Raw genomic sequence first — 18,012 nt, 5'->3', positions numbered from 1 at the left:
ATATATGTATATATACAGTCCTTCATTTATGCTTTTCAACAACCCTATGAGATAGATACTCCTATTATTCCCATTATTCCTATTTTGGAAAAATAACCTGCCCAAAACAAATTATTAGCAAATATTTAACAGTGACTTTGAAAAAAGGAATCTAATTTTAGAATACATCTTTTTAATCAGAGGGTTAAGCAGGATCATTATATATATTAATGGTAATGGAAATTGTATCATTCATAATTTTGAAAATGAACCTGCTGCCCCATGAGTGGTAAACACGTGTGACATGAGAGCTACACAGGCAAAGGCTTATTTTTAGAAAATTAGGTAAGTTGATTCATGTTCTCATTATAACTCACCTCATTCTCACCATCCTGTAATCTCAGTTTCTTCCATCTTGAAATAAACTGTCAGCATTGTCTTAATCCTATAGAAAGTGCTACCAAATTCATCTTTAGGGCTTTCACCCTTCCATGCAGACTGTGCATTGTAGATAGGAAGTTTGGTGTTACCCCTGGATATGCTTAGTCAAAACATTGCTCATTATGTTTTCAGAAGTTTTGGCAAGGGTAAGAAACTCAAGGCAACCTACACAAAGACAAGAGTCAACCATGCATGGTATGCACCAAAAATAAAATAGGTTTATTAAAGAAAAGGGACAAAATTATTAACAGAAACTATTCATCTTATACTTGAGAGTTGCAAGTATAACAGGATTGTAATACCATTAATTGTTCCAACCGATGTTGTTCCATGCCAAAAAAAAAAAAAAAAAAAAAAAAGTCTGTGAAAATTAGAGAAATGTTATCTTTTCAAATGTGGAAGCCAAAGATGGCTTCCTAAAACTAATTATTCAAGCAGATAGAAAATTAGATTAGGTGGTTTCCATATTTACTTTCTGCTTTTATATTATTAACGGCTTGTGTTTATTTTCCTTTCTGAATTCCCTTCAATGTATAGTAGTAGTAGAAACAGGACTTTTTCTTTCATTTTATGTTTCCAAAACCAGGTGCCTAGTTTCGTCCAAAAAACAAACCATTTAATCATTACTGTACTTATTGTAAAATATTAAAAATTTGACTCTGAATTCATAATTCCCCTAATTCTTGGAAAAGTATTATAACAAATGGGTTAAGCCCTTTTCATTTATGGTTATGGAAAAATAATCAACACTCACAAGTCTAATCATTCCAACTTCTATGCAACATAAAAGCATAAAAACTATGTGAATCAAATTTCCCTTTTTGTTTGGGTTTAAGCCTCTGTATTATGTTAAAGGTGTTTAATGCTTGAAAGCTTTGACCTTGCCTGGGATTGGAGCCAGTTCAATCTTTTCTTGGATAGAGTTAAGCCCAAGTCATATGACTGATAAATGCAATAGGCATAGTTAATTTAGCAGGGCCTTGTCCACAGGAAGGACACTGCCAGATAACACAGACCACACAATATTGGCAAATGAACTTTCAAGCCTTTCAAATCTTTCTAAAACCTACCATCTATTTTTTTTTTTTTTTCCCTCCCTCTTTAAGCATAGGCTTTTTTTTTTCTGACTAAAAATAATAGGTGTTTTGTCTTTGCTAGAGTAGGTCCAACTTCTTAAATATACATATACGTATGTGTGTGTGTGTGTATACATGTATATATGTAATACATATAGAAAGGTAGTATTCTCAATGATTAGTGATGCCGATATTATTGTAATAACTAGAGCCTAGAAATCATAATTATAAGGACAATTTATTAAACTTCTACATGTTTTGGTTTTGTATATTTTAGATTATTTATATTAAATTATAAAATCTGTATGCAATGTTATATAACTATAGTATATTAAATTTAAATATTATATACATATTAAATATTACATCATATACAGACAGTGTATAATGCGTAACATAAACGTGTATCATGTCATCAGTAATACATGTAAGAGACAGGAGTAGTGACAATGCCTATTAAATGCCAAACACTATTCTAAAAATTCTATATGCATTAACTCATCAAATTCTTAGAAAATATCTAAGTGGTAGATAGAGAGAGCAGAGGTGGGTTTTAAATCCAGGCAATGAAGTGTTCAAGTCTGTGCTATTAACCAAGGTGTCATTCAGCTCCATTGTGCCTAGGTAGCACAAAGAGCAGCTGTTACCATTGATGTTATTAAGTCTTCATAAGAATTGGGAAGCATATGTCTAACCCCTTAGCCTTTCTGCCCCTCAGCTTCCAGCTTTGTAATCTGCCTGGGTAATTTATTTCCCAATGGTTTTTTCTCTAGGTCTTTTTTTAAGAAGCAGTCTCAGCACATCTGAACATTTACAGGTCACTGGATACCTCTGATTAGAAGGAAAGTTGTCTTTTTCAAAAAATTATGGGTGATTTAAAGGCTAAGTACATAGAGTTTTAATAATGTAGGTAACATTAATTTAAAAACTGTATAGTATAGTTTCCTCTATGCACTCTACATTTATAAATGTAGTGATTCTTTTCCCCAGGTACATAAGTGGACTTTACAGCTTTGCAAACACAACTTGGCAAACTTTAGGCAATCAGTGTCCATTATAAAATAACAAAAATGGATAAAAACATTCATTCTGGATTAACAAGTCAGGTCATGATAACATTCAATTGAGAAACTTAGCTGCTTCTAGCAAAATATTTCCTTGATATTTTCACTTTCCTTTTTTTTTTTTGATTTAAATTTTACAAGTAAAGCTCCCCTTTGACCACTTCTCTTGAATCACCACCTATGCCCTCTTGAAACTATGTCATCTGATTTTATTCCCAATCCTGCATTCTCCCTCACCAAGGTCACTAAAGGCTCCTTCATTCAAATTGAAGCCTATATTTTCTTAATCAGTTTTTTTTTTATCTTCACTTCTCTGAAACATTTAATTATCACCTCCCCAACTCTAAATCCATCCCTTTCTTTGCATTCCATTAATCACATTTTCTTATTTTATCTCTCCTATTGCATCTCTATTTATTTAACAAATATTCATTTAGTACCTGCTATAGGCTAGGCACACCTCAAGGTACTGGGGACAGCAGTAAATCAAAAGAAATTCCTGCCCACCTAAAGGTTCCTGATGTATTCCATCTTTCTCAGGCGTTCACCAAAGCCCATTCTTTGGCCCTTCTCACTCCCATCCACACACATCTGTTTCTGCCTTTTTCTTTACTTGTTTAAGTAATTGCATTTGTTTTCATGCTATCAACAAATGCTTTCAAGCAGATCATTCCCAATAATTTTGAATTAGGTATACATAGAGTTCAATTATGAATCCAGTTCAAATCAACTTTAAATCCCAGATCCAGAGTTTGTCGTTGGTATAATCACTGATAAGCTACTGAACTACTCTAAACCTCAGTATTTTTCAATCTGTAAAATGGAGATGATAATCATACCTATTTCCTACATAGGGGTATGGTGAGAATAAGTTAGAAAATGCATGTAAGGTATTGATATTATATGGTCCTTAACAAGCATGTCATTCTTAATAGCAATTCCTTTCTTACTTCCTTATGCTCTTATCCATATTTTTATCCTTGGTCTAGATCATCTCGAACTGCCAAATAAACTTTTTTCTTTGGATATCTTTGCTACCTCAAAGGCTAGGGTGTCAAAAAGTATGATCATTTTCTTTGCTCATGTTCTCTTTCTTGAATTTCTCATTTATATTATTGTCTCTGTGATTCTTCAGGTATTAGAGCTGAAAATTATGAATTCAGTCTCCTTAATCCTGTGAAATCAGTCACTATTGAAACTTTGACATGTTTTGAGTACCTGACCCATATTTTATGTATAATAATACCCCAAATTGTAATTGAAAACTGATTCCGAAGAATGCTCATTAAGTAAAAAAAAAAAAGTGAATAAATGAATTAATTAAGGAAGATGAAAGCCTAGCTAGAGGTTATGTGGAGGACCAAGAGCAGGTGCAGAAGGGTTAAAGAATTAGTGGCAGTGGGGAGCACTGGGAAAGGAATCACATTTTAAAATGCACAGTCTTAGAGGTGAGTCAATTCCTAGGGCTAATGAAGATATACATATGTCTTAGTATGTCCTTATTAGCCCCAGGAATCTGGCTGTTGTCAAAGTAGGGGGAGAGCCCTTGGGAGGACAGTTGTTCTATATCATATGCTCACAAATAGGCATGTATATCTTATACCCTTTCACTCTGAGGAAGTATATGGACAATTTGTCCTTTGAGTGACATTTCTTGCCACTGTTTTTATACCCTTTTTGTTACTTGTGTTCGAAATGCAATGCCTCAGGGGAAACACTTCAGGTTTTTCCTCTAATCAAAGCTTAGCTCTGTGTCCACATTGCTTGCTTGCTGCTGCTGCATCATAGCCCACCTTCAGTCAGCCTTCAACATGCTTTAGGATTCAGTTGTTGAGGGAATAGTGCTCCCCATAGTCCCTGTTGAATAATCAAGCTGCCACATTCATGCTACATCAATTACAGTGATTGCTCTCTGAAGATAATTCCATTACAGATATGTCTGTCTTCTTGGGAAGACTCCGGGGGAAATGAGTCAATTTCTAAATAAATACCATTGTATTTTGAATAATTAAGATGAGCATAAGTCTTTGTAAGATTTGTATAAATTTTCCACAAGGGAAAGAAATGCTTGTCACAGTCAGAAGAGATACAGTATGTCATGTTCCCCTGTTATTGTTCATGACTAAAATACAAGCAAATAATATATTCTCCATATGCTATGCTACAAATATTGTCCCTAATGTAATACTAAATAATCAAGGATAACTACTATAACATGTACATATATAAGTATTGATATGCAATGAATATATGTAATAGTTAAAACATGATATTTTAACAATTTTTTTTTCTTCTTATTATATTCCCATTTCAATCAATTTAAAATTTTGAAATTCTGAGTCTTGTGTTTTGGCAATCAAATGGTCTACAACTTGGGAAATTTAGTAGTATTTCCAAAACTTCGAACATATGCAAATGCTTATTTCCATTTAAAACAAAGATTTTAAAAAATTTCTTATAGTCTAAGACAAAGACTATTAATTTTTAGTTGACTAATAAAAATTTGTGCAAGTAATTTATTCATCATTGATGGAATTTAATCAGAAAAAAACTCAAATATGAATCATAGGAAGAAATAACCAATAAGGTATCTAAGTTAACATTGTTCAATATAGTAATTTAAGTTTTTTAAAAATCTATAGACCTGCTTACCTTATTTCTATTTTGAAACATGTAGGACATATGTTTTTTAAGGTAGAGGTAATTTTTACTTGACTTTGGTTTCCATTTGTCAGGTATTTTGCAATATGGATGTCAATGGGGGAGGCTGGACTGTAATACAACATCGTGAAGATGGAAGTATAGATTTCCAAAGAGGCTGGAGAGACTATAAAATGGTAAGATGGAAGAATTTATGGTGCTTTTTGGTGTTTTATCTTGAAGTTATCCTCTCCATACTATATGATGAATCTTTGTAATTTTAGGTGGTTTTGAGTTATTTTTGAAATAAAATGATACATTAGTGACATTACTTTCATTAGACACAAAGCACTCATAAATCATTTCCAGTAAATGATTTCCATGTGTGCATCAGAAAGAAAAACGTATCAGTGAAATTATTTGGTGAACTGTTATGTATTGTCTGGATTTGTTCCTAGTTGAATGAGAGTGGGAGAAGCTAGCACTCAGACCTTGGATGGACATGTGAGCCTGACCAAGGGAGTTGGGCAGGGTTGCACGTTATGGAACAGGATGGGTAATAGCTATGGCCTCGCCCCCATGGCTGGCTAATTGTTGCTGGCTGTAGACTGGAAGCTCCTCCATGTGACCTTTCCATGTCGCTAGTCTAAGCTTCTTTCAGTAAAGTGACCCAGGGTTGTCAGACTTCTTATGTAGCACTTGTCATCCTCCAAAGACAAAGCAGAAGCTTTCAGCCTTTTTTAGTTTTATTAGATCCAGAAATGAAACAGTGTTACTTCCATTGCATTCTGTTGGTTATGGCTGGTCACAAGGGAAGACCAGATTTAAGGCATGAGGAGTACACCAAGGTATGAACTATGAGCCACGGCTCATTCACTGGGGTCTGCAAAATGACAGCAGACAGATACCATCATCATCATTATCATCATCATCACAGCTCTTTTTTAATGCCAAATATGTCAGCCCTATATGTAATTTCTTATCTAATTTTTAATACAGCCCTATTACCTAACACGATGCCAGTTTTAAAAGGAAACAGAGATGAGCAAGGATTGAAATAATCCAAAATCCAGTAATCACATAGTCAGTGCCTACAAAATTAGCTATTAAAATCTGCTGACAGAATGTAAAGGTGTAGTAATGCAGGAGAATCTATATTTATGGATTCTCATTCTTTTGCATCTAAAATTTCGAGATAATTCCTAGCTTGACTTTTTGATAAATTTTCTCTCACCAAGTAGAGGGAAAGGTGGCAGAAATGCTATACAAGCCTAGGTTTTGTCTTGATATTCGTGTAGACAATTGTAAAAACTGTGGTTGATTTGCAACAGAGTTCACCCATTAATAGGCTCATAGTTGGTCCAATGGCAGTAAACAGTGGGCTTTAATGAATGAAAGGAGGTTTCTAGGGGTGTCACTGCATCTACATTTTTATCAGATGCTCAGTTGAACAGTCTGAAAGCACATTTAAAAAGTTTGGATTTACACAAAGTTGGATTCCTGATGTCTTTGTTATACCATAAACTCAAGATGGAAAGGTAGGCTGAAGCCAGCAAGATATAATTCCACAGAGATAATTATAAAATATTTTACCTAGATAAAAAATACCTAAATCAACTGTGAGAAAACAGAGTAAGGGTGACAAATTGCCTTAAGGACCTAGTATTTGAAAGAGAGATTTATTTGGCTCTAAGCTCATTTTGTATTAACAAAGATTAATGTACTCAGTTTACATTACTAGTAGTTTGGTGGGGGGGTCAAAAAAAATGCAGAACTCACTGATATCTGCCATGATCTAGTTACATCAAAAATATAGTTTCAATTCTAGGGGTTTTCAAACAAGTGAAGTTATCCTAGGAGTTACAAACAGGATGGGAGGAATTTGGAAATTACATCTGGAACAGGTGAACACCTGGAGAAGAAAACAATTAGGCATAAACCTGATAGCTATTTCAGTTAACTAGACAGAGATAGGTTACTTGAGTCCACCTCTTAAAATGTGGTCCAGGGACCAGCAGTATTTGCATCCTCTGGGAACTTACTGGAAACACGAATCTCTAGCTCTGGCCCAGATTTACTGAATTAGAATGTGCATTTGAACACTGCCTGAGAGGGGAGTGCAATAATGAATGGAGGAGGATTCCACCAAGGCAAAATTTAACAAAGTATGAAGAAAACTCTCCAATGGTTAATCACAACACCAAATGGACTGCCTATTAAGTGGTACGCCCTCCGCATCTTCAGTGGAAATTGAAGGTAGATCATCATCTTTCGGGATTAGCATGTAGAATTGGGATGTTAGGTTAGATTTGAAGGCCTCTTCTGCCTAGGTGATTTTAAAACTATATGAGGGATAAAAGATTATCTACATTTGAAAAAAAAAGACTTTGAATTATGTTCATATTAACAGTTTTAGTCTTCACTCTGCCATCTACAAGAGGAGTGATTTTTAGCAAATCACTTAACCCTCACCTTAGCTTTCTCATTCATTAAAATAGGACAATGATACTATCTCACCTGCCTTACAGGGATGTTTGAAGATTAGAAATAATGTAAGTAAAGCACTTAGGCACACTGAATTTTCAGTGAACAGTAGTTATTTTTATTATCCAAGATGAAAACATCAAAAACAGCAAAAATTTCACTTAACTATGCCAAAAATGCTATTTTGCAAACTATCTTAACTCATTATTATTTCCACCACTAAAATGTGAGGTGAAGAAGTCATCTGAAAATTAGACTATAGACTCAGGCTAATGTGAAATGCATTATTATTAAAATTAATGATAACAGAAAAATAAATATAAAGTTGTCATCATGGTGACTTTCCAAAATGGTGACTTTCCAAAATGGTGAATTCTTAACTGTAAACATCTGCTGCCTTGGCAAGCTACGCATGTTAAGTAAGAGATACTGACGTGTTAAGTATGGAATCAATTCATGTCTTGTAAGTATTTACCAAATATATCCATTTCTAAGCAATTATTTTTTTATTATTGGAACAAGGCTGAGATTCTTTAATCATCGTGTTTTATGGAGTTTACCCCTCCCCCCTTTTAAAATAAGAAAGACTATCATGCTTTATTCAAACTTGAAACTCTTTTGGTTTATTTATTTATTTATTTATTTTGAGACAAAGTCTCACTCTTTTGCCCAGGCTGGAGTGCAGTGGCAGGATCTCGGCTCACTGCAACCTCCGCCTCCAGGCTCAGGCAATTCTCCTACCTCAGCCTCCTGAGTAGCTGGTATTACAGGCATGTGCCACCATGCCCAGCTAATTTTTGTATTTTTAGTAGAGACTGGGTTTCACCATGTTGGTCAGGCTTGTCTCGAACTCCTGACCTCGTGATCCACCCGCCTCGGCCTCCCAAAGTGCTGGGATTACAGGCGTGAGCCACTGTGCCCGTCCAAAATGGTGAATTCTTAACTGTAAACATCTGCTACCTTGGCAAGCTAGGCATGTTAAGTAAGAGATACTGACTTGTTAAGTATGGAATCAATTCATGTCTTGTAAGTATTTACCAAATATATCCATTTCCAAGCAATTATTTTTTTATTATTGGAACAAGACTGAGATTCTTTAATCATCATATTTTATGTTTACCCCTCCCCCTTTTAAAATAAGAAAGACTATCATGCTTTATTTAAACTTGAAACATTTATCAGATGAGTATCAATTTCACATGATCAAAAAATGAGATAAGCTCTAAAATTTTAAAACACTCTGGCTAAAAATGAGGCTGCAGATTTTTTTTAATTGAAAATATTTATCATATGTTACTACATGGTTAAAACACATGGTAGAAAGTGTTTTAGTTCTTTCTCTAGAGTTTTTCTTTCACCTAAAGACAAAATAACATGACTCTATCAGGGATGTATATAGACTCCTTATGCCAGTTCTTATTAGTCACACCTACTTCTATTTCCTGCATCCAAAGAATTGCCTGCTCATTCCTTCAGCTAAGGGTGTACATCCTTTGGGAGAACAAGAACTTGGCATGCCCCAACTCTTCTCCAATCTTTACCAATCTACTATTAGGATTGGTATATACATTAGGATGCTACATTTCTTCCTTGGGCAATGAATGCAGAAATAAAGTTTTCTTTCTCTTTCCTTTCTGCCTTTCCTCTCTCTTTCCCTTCATTCTGATTGATATGTATGGGTTTCCTCTTGCTTCATAAGATTTCCATAACAATGTGTTAAAGTTATCAACACTTGTAATTACAAATATATATTACATATTATTATTATGTTTAAACCTCTGTCAATATGAAAGGTTTACCAATTTTTGGATTCTTGACATTGGCTTTAAGCCTTGTGCAAGTCTCTTACCTAAGCCTAGCTTTCACTTAATCTTTCTCAAGAGGAGATTCAGCAAATCTGGTTTATGGATTTGCAAAGATGTTTGCCTGAAAGGAAAAGTCTGGAGTGGGCTTTTTAATGAGGCACTTAGGGAAGACATTAACTCCTTCAAGTCGTAAGGATACCATTTAGTGGCCTCCAGCAATAACACTTATCAGCAGTACTTTTGCATATAAAGCTCAATGAAGCTAGGAGTTCCAAATAGTACCCTAAATGGTCTAACTTAATACTGTAGTAGGCAATGACTAATGGCCTGGAGACAAACTTGCTTTATTTTGAGAACAATTACCCCCATAAACAGAGCTTCCTATCCATTCAAAAATTTTAGTCTGAGCACCATAACTTCTGGGAGTTCTTTGTTTCTGGAAAGAAGTTGAGGGCACATTTTCAATAATATTTTGACATCTTCACATTAAAAGAGAAAAATGCATAAGAAATTAAAAATTTTGAAATAAAACATTGTTTCAGTCTTTCTTGGGTTGAGTGTCTCAGCAGTTAGAAGAGATGTACGATTTAACTGCATACGAAAGTGCCTTTGGAAAGCCACAGCTATGTCTTATTTTTTTAACACAAAATAATTTGTATGAAAAAAGATGAAACCCATGGAATACATGGACTGTGTCTGGTTTCAATTTTGCTTCATCTATAAAAAGTCAGCACTTCCTGTGAGCATTATCAGACAAAACAAATAAAGTACCAAAGACAATTATTTTATTAACTTGGAAAATCACAAATCAAAATTGAACATTTCTGCAGGTTTTGGTAACAACTAATAAAGGTTAGTCTTTCCTTTCCATGTATTTTTTGAGTAAGATGTGTCTTTTAAAGCTGATTTTAAGTCAGCATTAGTTCAGATTAAATTTCAGTGTCTTTTTTATCCTCTTATTAGAAAACTAGAGAAGGAATAAAATCAATTAACAATGTAGGTGAGTCAGTGAACCAAAATCTTTCAGTTGATTGTGATCGACATCATTAAACATTGTTTTTACAAAAGTACATGACATAGTTTCCTTAGATTTTATGCATAAAAAAAAGAAATTGCATTGTAATTGTTTATTCATTCATTGTTGCTTTTTCAATGTCAGCACAAATTTTGTATATACTTTCATTTTTATTTTCATTGAAGTTACAGGCTATTTGGGGTAAAATAAGGACATGTGGCAAACTGTTATGTGCCATAATGTGTAAACCTATTTCAGAGCATATGCATTGGCTGACTCTGTCTTTTAGGTATGTATATGCATTTTTGAAGGACAGTCACACACACTTAATCAAAACTTGCCTCCCCGTATGGACCTCAGTATGAAGACAGGATTTTACTCCTGCATTTTCCCTGTGTGCCACTCACATGATTTGATTTGATTATTCTTTTAAGTTTGTACTTGGAACATCTATTCCACATCATATTTATGTGGATCTCTACCTTTGGTTCATAGCAGACTTACATGTGCAAACTTTTAAATGTATAGCTCTCTGAGCCGGCACCAGACATACTGAATCAGAGTCTTCATGGGGGACCTAATCATCCATATTTTTTAAAAGACCCGAGTTGTTTCTGATATGCATTCCTGGTTGAAAGCAATTGTCACAACTATTAACTTATTAGCATGGTGTAAAAGCATGAAAATTACCTCTTGTACCTCCTAAAACTCTTGAGATAAGGAAAGAGAGGGATTGAAAGAAATAGCACTAAGGGAGCACTGAGTATGAAAGAAACATGCTTTAGTACTTGGAAGCAGATGTAAGAATAAGAAAGTAGTCTGTGCTTTCATTAGTACTACAGTTTAGTCCCAATTGCAATCAGTTGGTTGTAATGTCATATTTAACAATTAACTTTTTGGATTAAAATGATAATATTCATTTGTATAAACCAACTCTCAATTTATTATAATACCTTAGTCCTCTGAGAGCCTTTTAAATAATTATTTCAGTATCCCTTTATTAATTTTTAGGCCAAGACAAGACCTAGATTGTTCTTTTTCCTTTTCTCATACAAAGTAGAAAGGACCTTGCTTCCCCACATATGGCTCACAGTCTCATGGAAGAGAAGCAACTAACCAGAAAATTACTATGTATTGTGACATATATTTTAACTATAACAACAGCTAGATTTTTAAGTTCTTTCTGTGTATCCGTGCTTAGTAAAGTGCTTCAAGTATATTTAATTTTTTTTTCTGAAAACCTTGTATATGAAAATGATGTCTGTGTTGGATACAGTTAGTTCTAAATTTCTCTTCAGAGAATGAGTATGTCAGTATATTCAGTTCTTTGTCCTCCATTTTAAAGTTCAACTTCCTTGTAGTTTCAGTAAACAACCTTTTCCACCAATTCTAATCAGTAGTTTACATCTGTTCCCCTGCTCCATCCTGACTCATCCCAGTCACCTGCTCTGTCCTGATTCATCCTGGTCACCTGCTTTGAATTGAGTCACCCCTGGTCACTTGCCCTGACCTGAATCACCTTTAGTTGCCTGTTCCATAACCATTTTTCCCACCAAACCATTCACCCCACCATTCTGGCTCATACACTTTCTGTCTTTAAAATAGCCAGTCAGAATTGGCTTAGACTGTGTGGTCTAATCCTAGCCAATAGAGGAACAACACAGCAGTAGGGGATGCATCAGGGATAAGAACCTCTTCCCCTCCCCTGTTCAGGTGGCACTCACCATTGCTCTATCTATGAGATGCAAGCTTTTATAGAAGTAAATTGCCTTGCTGAGAAAATTTATATTCAAGTGCTATTTCTTTTGTGGCATTGAAATTTTACATATAACATTGTAATCCCTGTTTTGCAGACAGAGAAACTGAGGCTCAGAAACAAAGTTGATAGTTCTACAGCAAATATGTGGCAGATCAAGGCCTTAATCTGGAGCTGGAGATAAGGGGTAGAGATTATTCCATCCAAGCCAAGCCTTTGTGCCATGTATCAGATCTGTGGTCATCCCTGATAAACTATCCAAAAGACAGTTTACTAATGTGGGAACCCAATTCCCCTTCTTTCACGTATTTTTCATCTTAGTGATGAAACAGTTGTTTCTGGATCACTGCACTTGGCTATTAGAAGGTTTCCTCCCTATTCTGCAGCCATTTTGATTCATTATACCCAAATATTTTGCTCTCAGAGTATGCTTGGACAGTTTTTTGGGAAGGGGATTAAAATAAATGTTAGTTTCTAAATGCAAATTATACTGTTTTCTTTTTAGTCATTTCTTCCTGAAAGATAAAAATGCAAACTCTTTTGGAAGGGATATTTATTTCCATTTAGAGGGAAGTACAGGCCTGCATGTGGAGACAGGGATGGAGGCTCCTGTAAGAATGTCGCTATTGCTTGTTCATTTCTACAGCTCACCCAAAATCACTGCATGTTTCCCTGGGGAAGCTGGAGAGTTTTATCCACACAATGCTTTCAACAGCAGGGAAATATGTGACCCAAAACTTAACACTTCATCATTCCCAGCCTCTTTATTCACATTGAGTATAATTGTTGAATCCCTTTTCAATGACTGCACAGAAAAGGGAATCATCAACTGGCTAGAGGGAGAGTTTTGACATGTCTAAGCTGCAAAAAAATGCAAGGAAAATCCCAGTGGTCTCTTTCTTCCCAGGGGCTGCTGCAATTGAGAAAGTACTAATTCTGTAACTTTCAGCCTCCTGTAACTTTCTGTTTTGTTTATGCTTTGGAGAAGGCAAGCTTTGATCTTCTCTTAGTAGGTAGCATCAGCTGCCAGAAGAAATGTGTAAAATTCTTAGCACACCAGAAATTGCTCTAATATTTCCTACTACCATGAAACTTTCACGAAGTGTGACTTGAGCATCTTAGGAACAGAGAAGCAAAGAGCTAATGGAGTAACTTCAATGGGTCTTGTATCTTTGCTCTGAGCTATGGGTAGATGGTCTTCAGAAGAATAAATACTCAATGCAGTCTGGACCAAGCATATTTAGCTAATCAATAAACTTAGTTGAATTGGGGAATAACTTTAAAAGTGTACATATATGTTAATTTTGACTTTAAATATAACAATATACATTCATTTACCCATTAATTAACAAAACAAAACAAAACAAAACAAACAAAAAACTACAGGGCCAAAGCCCGTAATTCTGTGTCATCCGTTGTTTCCTAAAACTTTCCCATAGTGGAATGCATCCGATCTCTAGTTTCAATTTTTTAAAAAATAGAACAGTACATAAAGACATATGCAAAGCAATATGTTAAAAATTCTTTAAATTTTTTTTATTTTTCCCAGTCTTTTAGAGTTTCAACAATACCTAATTCAAAAAACTTTTCAGTAATTTGCTCCCATTGAGCAAATCCAGATATTTATAAAAAGTTAAACTTTTTTCACTAATATTTAATTTATTTATGTAACATTTTATAAATATTGCAATAACTGAACTGGCATAAATAGGCTTGGTACCAAACACCTTTGGCCTTTGGTAAGTAACTCAGTTGGCAGAGGAGGTAGTGCACAAGTGATTCAGTTGGTCACTTTAAGAAACATTTCCCCAAGCCTCAACTATATTGTCTACAACAAGAATTGTGCTTTATGGTTACTTTTCCATGTGTTTTTGCAAAACGCTGTAATATTTAGTTTTTCTTCCTCCTTACCTCCCTTTCTCCTCTCTTCCTTTCTTGCATCTTTCCTCTTTTCTTTTCTTTCTACCTTTTTTTTTTGAATTTCAATGAATCCTAATGGAATGCTAAGTGCATGTCAGCTCTTCACTGGTTTTTGGGAATTCACAAATACAACACAGCTTCTATCCTAGGGAGCTCACAATATGGCCAGTGAAACAAATATATAGATCAAGAATTACATTGAATTTCAAGTACTGCCAGTGCGTATTTTCTGAGGCAATTGTGAATACCCAAAATCTAAAATGCCAGAAAGTTCTTTATTTTCCTATCACTAACATCTCCAACATTTAGAGTTGGCTTTCTTTAGGACCATTTTTTTTCTTTCTCCACAAAGAAAGTATTTTGAATACTTGACAATCTTGACTTACCCCAAAGAGAACAATAGTCATTTTGACATTCAGAAGCCAAGCAGTCAGCTAGGTTCACTCGGAAGCTCTTACAAATCAGCGTTCTGCCTCAGAATTCCAATGCCATTGCAGTTTTGTAAATGATTACAGTCATGGGTTTACAGGGTTGCTTATTAATATTTAAAAATAAGAAAGTTAAAGCTCCAAAAGTCATGGTTCTAGTAATCTATTACTTTGATTCAAAAGTAATTGCGGTTTTTACCATTGAAAGTAATGGCAAAAACTGCAATTACTTTTTCACCAACCTTGATATAAAGTTATTGCAGGAACATAATTGCATTTGTGAATAATAATAGTAAAAATAATATTGTTAAATAACTTGTCTAATATCACCCTCATAATGTCCGTTGAAAAACATTTAAACTCTATTGAAAATATTTTGTTAACTAGTAATTTAGAAACATTTTCAAAAGCAAACCTTGAATTGAGAATTGTTCTCTAGTTAAACCTATTAACTAGATTTATTTTACGCAAAATGTCTCATCCACACATATTTGAATAACAGAGGTTTTATTTTACAAAGTAGAAATTAGACAGAAGCTTTGATGAATGTCAATCATTGGAGAAAAAAGTATAAAATGTAAAAAAACTTTTACTTTTAAATAATTTTCTATTATTAATTATAAAAGAGTAAAACGCTGAACATGAGAAAAGTAACAACTGCATCTCTATATTCTTTCCCAGGGTTTTGGAAATCCCTCCGGTGAATATTGGCTGGGGAATGAGTTTATTTTTGCCATTACCAATCAGAGGCAGTCCATGCTAAGAGTTGAGTTAATGGACTGGGAAGGGAACTGGGCCTATGCACAGTATGACAGATTCCACGTAGGAAATGAAAAGCAAAACTATAGGTAAGTCATCTTACAGTGTAGTGCTTGACTTCCTTTGACCTAGCCACTTAATAACTGTAGTGGGAAAATGTTAAAAAACAAATGAAAATCATCCTTCAAAATGAAAATCGGGCTTTTTTGTCTCAAGCTATTACAAAAAGATACAAAAAAGCCTGTAAAGACTTTTTCAAAGCTTTAAATTTCAGTTTTCATAGGCTGACTATGTTTGATATTGGCTCAAAATTTAGAGGATGATTAATTAAGTCAAGCATATTGTTGTTATGTTTTTATGAAGTTGCAGTGAATTCATATATATAAAACTATAAGAATTGTATACTCAAATTCATTGGCTTAAATAATTTCTTCATTCTAAAAAAGATTTTCTTTTCTTTTCTCTCTCTCTGTCTCTTTTTTTTTGAGATGGAGTCTCACCCTGTCACCCAGGCTGGAGTGCAGTGGCACGATCTCGGCTCACTGCGACCTCTGCCTCCCGGGTTCAAGTGATTCTCCTGCCTCAGTCTCCCAAGTAGCTGGGACTACAGGCATGCACCACCAGGCCTGGCTAATTTTTGTATTTTTAGTAGAGATGGGGCTTCACCATATTGGCCAGTCTGGTCTTGAACTCCTGACCTCATGATCCACTCGCCTTGACCTCCCAAAGTTCTGGGATTACAGGCGTGAGCCACTGTGCCTGGCCAGATTTTCTAGTTCTGCTTTCTTTGATGACCTTTCTTGAATTAGCATTTTTCAAATCATCTTGAAGATGACAAGAGTAAATTTTATGTTTTTGAATTATTTACATAAAAGATGATGAGGCATGATTTAGAGGGGTTTTTTTGGTAAGTAAAAAGCAAAAATAAATTGGCATAATGGCATCAATATACATAACACATCATTGCAGATGTGAAAATAGACAAACTATACACTTAATGATACATGTTTCCAATTATCATTTTTCAATGAGAAGCTTATCTACTAGGAAAAAAACACACACACACAAAAATATGGCTAAGGAAATAACGTGATGTGGTAGATTCATTTCATGAATACTTATTGTGTTAGTTCTGTGTTCCTGGAATTCTACTGGGCACTGGTCTTACAGACGTCAAAGTCAAGCTTTGTTACTAACTAGGTCACTGCAAACTGGCTGACATTCGTTGAGAACACAGAGGATACTTCAGTTACTTTTATACCACTATTCATTAATGCAATTCTTGATGCCTAGCAGGTCCTTAATTGTGTGTGCCTCAGTTTCGTACTTTGTAAATCAGAGTTGCAATGATTTTTAACTCTCAATATTGTGACTTCTCTACCTTTGCCTTGAAAATATGATTGTATGTATTCAGGGGTTGGCACATTGCTTCAAGTAATTGCAACAATAGAAATCCAACCCATGTGTGTGTTTTGTTTCAACCTGTGTGGTTATCTCATAGTTCAACTCTTTCTGCTGTTTATTTCCCTTTTCAAGACAAACTTTTTTTTAGAAGTTTGAATTCTGCATCTTTTCATGGGCACATCTCATTTCATTTTAATGGATTACGTATGGGATTGGATCCTTGGAGACATAATAATCATTTTCTCGTCAAATAATAATGATGTCACCATAACAGAGAATGAGAAATAGATCTAAAACTAAAAGAGTTGATAGTCTCATGACAGGAGGTGGTGGGGAAGCAAGGATGTACTTAATGGCAGCTCAAGAAACCAAAGAAGAGACATTTATAAAATGCAATGGAGTGTATGAAGAAATGTTTCCAAGGAGGTCAATATTTTGAGAGCTTTATAACAAGAAAAACCACTGTTAAACGTCAGGGGTACTCTTATGTAAATGTTTTGACCTGAAACTTGAAGCTGTATGAAACTTGGCTAATGTCAGATAGCTTGACAATAGGACTAGCAAATAATTAGTCTAATCTTTTTCTAGGCTCCTGAAGAATTTGCTTTGGTTCCTTTCCAATATGTCTCTCAGTTCTTCATAGGTGGCTGTGTGTGTGTGTGTGTATACACATGCATATGCATGTGCATATGTGTGAGGCTTAGAGGGGGTTGGGGGACAGGGTGGACAGGTTTAGGAGGGTTGTTGGAATCTGCAGTGGACTTTGGAGAGTATGGTGTGAATGCCATTCTGGCATCTGCATGAGGAAGGAGCACTCACCTTCTCTTAGAATGCCCCACTGCCCTTTTGAGCCTTTCTCATTTCTTTGACATCTGTGTGAATTTGTATTCTCACTCATACAATAGGGATCTATGATCAAAAAATAAGTCTTCCCTGCTAGAGTGAGGCCTAAAGTCTAATATTCCCATTTTTCTCTCTTGAGAGAGCTGTGAACCTTGGGAATCAAAAGTATTAAGCCAGAAGAAATGCAACAATTTAATTCCAAACCTCTGGTTTTATGGGAAGGAAAGCTGAAGTTCATGTGTATACACATATCTAGATAGACAGATAGATAGATGTATATGAACCTCATATATGTAATTTTGCCCCAAAAGGGAGAAAGACTTAAAAAAAGGATGTTTGACTCCTACCTCATTCAATGAGTTTCTGTTCTGTCATGCGGCTGAAATGAAGTTAGTGGC

The 18,012-nt window shown here is 34.9% G+C and overlaps 1 protein-coding gene across 5 annotated transcripts in view; it reads left to right on the top strand.

Annotated features, from left to right (window-relative positions):
* The window catches only part of ANGPT1 (angiopoietin 1), a 245,078-nt gene that overhangs the window by 194,857 nt on the left and 32,209 nt on the right, over window positions 1-18,012 (top strand). For all 5 annotated transcript variants that reach the window (XM_032251643.1, XM_032251667.1, XM_032251659.1 and 2 more), the window contains exons 6-7: window positions 5,296-5,397; window positions 15,290-15,456. In XM_032251643.1, the coding sequence (XP_032107534.1) occupies window positions 5,296-5,397; window positions 15,290-15,456 (269 nt within the window). The remainder of the gene's footprint in view (window positions 1-5,295; window positions 5,398-15,289; window positions 15,457-18,012) is intronic.

Source organism: Sapajus apella, unplaced genomic scaffold, assembly GCF_009761245.1.
Source record: "Sapajus apella isolate SASKATOON/1434 unplaced genomic scaffold, GSC_monkey_1.0 scaffold3, whole genome shotgun sequence".
NCBI classification, from domain to species: domain Eukaryota; kingdom Metazoa; phylum Chordata; class Mammalia; order Primates; family Cebidae; genus Sapajus; species Sapajus apella.
Note: the sequence above shows the minus strand (reverse complement) of the source record. Positions and strands in the feature narration are given on the sequence as shown.